We start from the raw sequence: 5,967 nt of genomic DNA on the forward strand, positions 1-5,967 counted from the left end.
ATAAAAATGGGAGATGGTAGAAGGGAAGGCAGGTAGGGGGAGGAGGTAATCAAAAGCAAACACTTTTGAAAAGGGATAGGGTCAAGGGAGAAAACTGAATAAAATGGGATAGGATAGGAAGGAGCAAAATATAGTTAGTCTTTCACAACATGAGTATTGTGGAAGGGTTTTGCATAATGATACACATGTGGCCTGTGTTGAATTGCTTGCCTTCTTAAGGAGGGTGGGTGGGGAGGGAAGAGAGGAGAGAATTTGGAACTCGAAGTTTTAAAAGCAGATGCTCAAAAAAAAAGTTTTTGCATGTAACTAGGAAATAAGATATACAGGCAATGGGGCATAGAAATCTATCTTGCCCTATAAGAAAGTAAGGTAAAAGGGGTTGGCAGGGAGTGGAGTGACAGAAGGAAGGGCTGACTAGGGAACCGGGCAATCAGAATATAAGCTGTCTTGGAGTGGGGGGGGGAGGGTAGAAATGGGGAGAAAATTTGTAACTCAAACTCTTGTGGAAATCAATGCTGAAAACTAAAAATATTAAATAAATAAATAATAATTAAAAAAAAAAGAGACAAGATTCCAGATTGGGGTTCGAGAGTCCCCTCCCGGTGCTCTATCTGCTGTACCACCGGCAGGAAGAGTACGAGGAATGGAGACAACGCTTTTCCCTTACTCCTTGTATGACCTCGGACAAATCATTCCAACCATCTGGTCTTCAATTTTGTCATCTGTCAAATGTAGGGCGGGAGAGTATGTCAGATGTGATGACCTCTCAAGATCCTTCTGCCTCTAGTCTATGATCCCAGAAAATCTCTAAAGTCCTTTCTAAACAGGTGATCTTTTTCTTAATATTCTTCACATTCTTTCTGATCGAAGGGGTCCAGATGTTAAGTCATTTTTACATAAACATCTTTTGGTAAGTTTGGAAAATGCTTTTTTGGATGACTTACATGGCAAAAACCTTTGTCCCAGTAGAAATGTGGGCCTTCCCCCACCCTTGAAAAATGGCTAATGGTGTCTTGTAAAGGCTCTTGCTAAGTGACATGCTTTGCCAATAGTGTGGGTGTGTTTTTAAAGCTGATGGAGAAATCTGGCCCTCCGTCCATACCACTGCAACAAAATGGAAGGAGGAAACTTGAGTCTGATGGGCTCTACCTCATGCCAAGGGGCAGAACTCCAGCCCTTTTGTAATCCCATTGGTGTATGCAATATTTATTGCATAGCAGTGTGTGTTTGTTGTTTCATCAATAGACTGAGATATGGGATCGCTTTTCAATGGAATAATTGGTTTACATGAATAGAATATTGGAGTAGAAGAGAGGCAACAAGGCACATCTCCTCTAGCTCCTGCCCCTGGCAATGAACAAGTACAGAAAATGTGCAGCAAAAGGGGGAAAAAGGGAGGTGTGGTTAGACCTTTTGGGTCCTGGGTTAAGACAAACCAATTAGTTGGGGAGCCTGTTCCCTTTGTTAATAGTGACATAACCAACCTTTGCATTAAATGCTTGTTGACTGACTGAGCCAGTGGGTTACTTCCTGAAGATTTATCTAGCAGGCCTATTGCATTTAAGTGCAATGGTTTTTTTCCCCCCAGAATCACCAAAAAACCAAAACACAAAACCTGAGATGGTCTTTATTAAAATGATAGAATCTTGGATTAGATCTGGAGATCTAACTTCTGGGTTGGTCTCTTGGACTGCTTGAACAGTAACTCTGCCTATTAACTGCCTACATCACCTTGTATGTGGGAAATGCTTAGTAAATGTTGAACTGAATTGATATTTTTCTGGAATCTTAGAATTATAATAAAAACTTTCAGGTTTTTTTTTTTTTGCAGACTTTTGTTGCCACGGAACGGGGCAGTGTGGTGTGAGGTAGCCAGAGATGTTCCCCTTCTTCCTAATTAGCTGTGTGACTTTTGACAAGACTGCTTAATCTATCTTGGGCTTCAGGTTATCTATCTGTAAATGAAGAATTGGATTCAACTTGAGGCCTAAGTTTATGAGCTTATGACCCTGACTGTCAAAAGTGGGTTCCAAACCAGACTTCCCCCTCCAAGTCCACCCCTTTTAAGCTGAAGACTGCCAGAACTTGTAAAGTATGAGAGTGGCCCCTTTCCCTTTGTCACATCATATCATTCAAAGGCATCTTGAATGAAAAAGGAACAAGCATTTTCAACTCGAAAAACACTTCAGGCTATGTCTTTCAAGGATAAAAGCCATACGGGCAGAAAAGTTTCAGCCAGCCCCACTTGATGCAGACTTGTCTTGATCTCATATACACACAAAGGGTTTATCTTAGAGAGTCCTTGATTGGCTTACTCATTCTGTAGTCATCATGGTCTCAAGGAAAATTTTCATGGGAAAAACAAATGGCTGAATACATATCAGCTTTCGCAAGGCTTGGCAAGTTTTCTTTCAGTTGGATTTCATTCAAAAAACATGAAGTTTTACCTATGAGACAGACTGGTTGTGTGACTCTGAGCAAGTCATTTACCCTTCAGGGCTCTAGGCAACTCTTTAAGACCCTAAGTTACAGAAAAGGTGCTGATCTAAATCTGGAGAGGCAGTTTTCTTGCCTAGGGTTCACCGATATCACTAATATCCCAGGTCCAGTCCCTCCCCATGATGTGTGAGTGTAGGGCCCTGCCTGGGTTTGGAGCAGTTTGAATTGGATCTGCCCAGAGGGCTGGCCTGGATTTATCCATCAACATCAGAAATGACTCTGTGTCGAGTCAAATTTTCTCTAATAAAAACACACTTTGTTTGAGGAGCTAAAGTGTGCATCCCATTAAATCAGCAATAAGGAAGAAGAGTTATCTCTGATCACCTTTCATGTGAGCTGGAGGAGAGGGCTGCCTGCCTGCCAGCTCCAGCACTCAGTGTGGGGTAATTTAATGCTACACTGATCATAAAATCAGCTGCTGACATTTCCCACAAATGCTTTATTTCTTATTACAAAATTAAAGTCCCCCCCCCCCACCCCAAGCATGGTGTTTATGGTCTAAATGTTTGGATCCCCAGCCCTGTGAGTGGGTGAGGTAGTTGTCTTCTGCCTTGGTTCATCAATATGCCCAATAAATGTTAATTAGGATGATATTTAATAACAAAGAACGTCTTGAGGGGGAAGTGAGAAGCCAGTAACAGGGGGAATTTCCTTAGTCATGCAAATTATTGAAGAGGGACCCTTCCTCACCAAAGCAGCTCTCCCTAGCACCTACCACATTTAGGATCTTTAAATATATGTGGGAAAGGCAGAGTCAAGATGGCAGAGTAAAAGTAGGTACTTGCTTGAGCTCTCCCCCAAACCCCTCCAAATACCTGTAAAAATGACTCTAAACAAATTCTTTTTTTTTTTTTTTGTATCAAATTTGTTTTATTCTTTACAGTTCCTCATTCATCTTGATTCAGTCGTTAGTGCTGCTTCCGTCTGAAGGAGCATCCTTCTGTAAGTCTGGCCTTGCCTCCGGTAGGCTGACAGAGCACAGTGGAGCACCCGACACAGAGGACCACCGTTTGCGCGTGGCTGAAGACAGTGGTGATTTTGTAGCACCCTGGGCACTTCACGTCCATGAAATACGAGTTGGGACTCTGCACCAGGCGCTTCTTCTTGTGTTTCCGCTTCTCCTCCTCGGGAGAGGGGTGCAGGAGGTCTTTCGCGAGAGGCATGTTGGCGCGGGGAGATCTTCACCGCCGGAAAAGCCTCTAAACAAATTCTAGAGCAGCAGAACCCACAAATGACAGAGTGAACAAATTTCCAGCCCAAGACAAGTTGACAGGAAAGGTCTGTTGCACCTGGCTGGGAGAAGAACACAGACCAACACTAGCTGCACTAGCACAGACCTGGCCCCCAGCAAACCCAGAGCCAGTCTCGGGACAGAATCACAGGCAGCTGTGCCAGTTTCTAGACTTCTCAACCCACAAACAGCAAAGACAACTTAGAAGGTCAGTAGGGAAGGTCTGTTGGACCTGGGGGAAAGAGGAATGCGGTCCAGTCCTAGGCTTGGGGTGGTAGTGGTAGCAGTGGCTGCTTCGGAAACGGCTGCTTCCAGAGCTCTCAGCCCACAGATGGTGGGGGGATTGAGTGACTGATCAGAAGGCAATTATGGGGATCTCTTTGCTGGCATTGAGGCAGGATTCTCTTGCTTTGCCCATGCTTTGATCTAGGTTGTGTCCTGGGTGGTGGTCCTGGGGCAAGGAGGAGTGGTGGCATGGTGGAGCTTGTGGTGGTGGTGGAGAGGGAATCCTCCTCACATTTCCAAGGCAGAAAAGAGTGTTTATGGTCACTCACAGAACAGAGCACAAGACAGAAGAAGAGTAAATACCTATCCTTTGATTATACCACCTTGGAAAAGCTGAAAATTTCCAGGTCCCCAGAAGTATCTCTGAAAATAGCTGCACAAAACCCCTGAAGGTTGGGACAGTACACCCTTTACACTGGAAGCAGAGTCCTACCTTAACAAAGAGTTAAAAAGTCAAGTAAATGGCTGGGAAAATGAGAAACGGTGGGGGAAAAATTCAGACTACAGAATCTTACTTTGGAGACAAAGAAGACCAAAACATATAACCAGAAGAAGACAACAAAGTCAAAGCTCCTACATCCAAAGCCTCTAAGAAAAATATGAATTGGTTGCAGGCCAAGGAAGAGCTCAAAAAGGATTTTTAAAATCAAATAAGAGAAGAAGAGGATAAATTGGGAAGAGAAATGAGAGTGATGCAAGAAAATCATGAAAAAAGCCAAGGTTAACTAGCTCAGTCCTCCTAACCTACAATCTTGATCAAGTAACAATCCCTCTAGAGTGTAAGAGCTTAGAGGGGGGCAATGATTTTAATTTTTGTTTGGTTGTCACCAGTTAGCACCCAACAGTGTCTGACATACAACATATATTTAATAAATGCTCATTGAATTGAAGTGATCAAGAAGGGAGGTAAAAACAGTCCACAGCTTTGCTTAAGTCCTGGAATCAGGGGTGTGCTAGTCAATGTTTAACAACCAGCTCTCTGAAAAAAAAGTATAAATGAGATACTTCATTTAATCTGAATGATTAGCATTTACTCCATCAGTTTCTTAGGTCTAGACAATCAACAAAACAGTAAATTAAGATCTGATTTGTAGTTTTTGCCGGCTTACAAAGTATAAATGTTCACAATGAAAATTTAACAATCAGCTCTAACAGAACTGATTTGAGCTGGTTCAGCACACCCTGCCTAGGGCAGAGACTTTTTAGAACACTCTCTGTGGTCTGCCTTTTATTTTAAGAATTGTTCTATTTGCAAAATGGTCAATGGCCACAATTTCAAGTTATAAATGTAATAGAAATAAAACAATTTATAATAGTAACATCAGTGAATGTGAAAAAAGAATGGTAGTCTGGAGGAACCAGAAAAGGCCTTGTACAGAACATCCAGAGAAAGAACAGATAAATAGAAATATGCATAGAATAATTTTACATATATGTATATATACATATGCATATCTATCTATCTATCTATCTATCTATCTATCTATCTCTCTATGTGTAATGGCAGCCATCTCTAGGGTGGGGGTAGGGAAGAAAAAAAGAAATTTGCATGATAACTTTGTTGTTTATTTGGAGGGAATATCAAGTTGTACATGGTAGATTTGCAGTTTCGTGTGCAATCATGTCTTTTTATTGTACTGTGTTATAGAAATGCTTGTTTTATTCCATGAACTGAAAAAAGGTGCCTGAGCTAGACTTTGAAGGATCCTAGTCATTCTATAAGGCAGAGGTAGAGAGAAGGTGTATTTTCTATGTGCAGGACCCTCTGTGCAAGTGGGGTAGAAGATGGATTGGAATATTGTGGGAAATAATAGTTAGCAGGCTCTTTTGACTAGAACGGAGAGTATGTGAGGGAGAGAAATAGAAGCAATAGGTAGCCATTGAAGACTTTCTTTTGGTTAAGTAAATGAAAGTGTCACCCTAATCATTATGGGTTTTTTTTGAGGCAAAGT

General features: G+C 41.9%; 1 protein-coding gene across 1 annotated transcript; it reads right to left on the reverse strand.

The window, feature by feature from the left end:
* Positions 1-3,349: 3,349 nt before the first annotated feature.
* LOC118847666 (40S ribosomal protein S27) lies at positions 3,350-3,693 on the reverse strand. The gene has a single exon (XM_036756231.1). The coding sequence runs from the start codon at positions 3,660-3,662 to the stop codon at positions 3,408-3,410; it is 255 nt and encodes an 84-aa protein (XP_036612126.1). The 5' UTR covers positions 3,663-3,693; the 3' UTR covers positions 3,350-3,407.
* Between the last annotated feature and the right edge of the window lie 2,274 nt (positions 3,694-5,967).

Source organism: Trichosurus vulpecula, chromosome 4 (assembly GCF_011100635.1).
Source record: "Trichosurus vulpecula isolate mTriVul1 chromosome 4, mTriVul1.pri, whole genome shotgun sequence".
Classification (NCBI taxonomy): Eukaryota; Metazoa; Chordata; class Mammalia; order Diprotodontia; family Phalangeridae; genus Trichosurus; species Trichosurus vulpecula.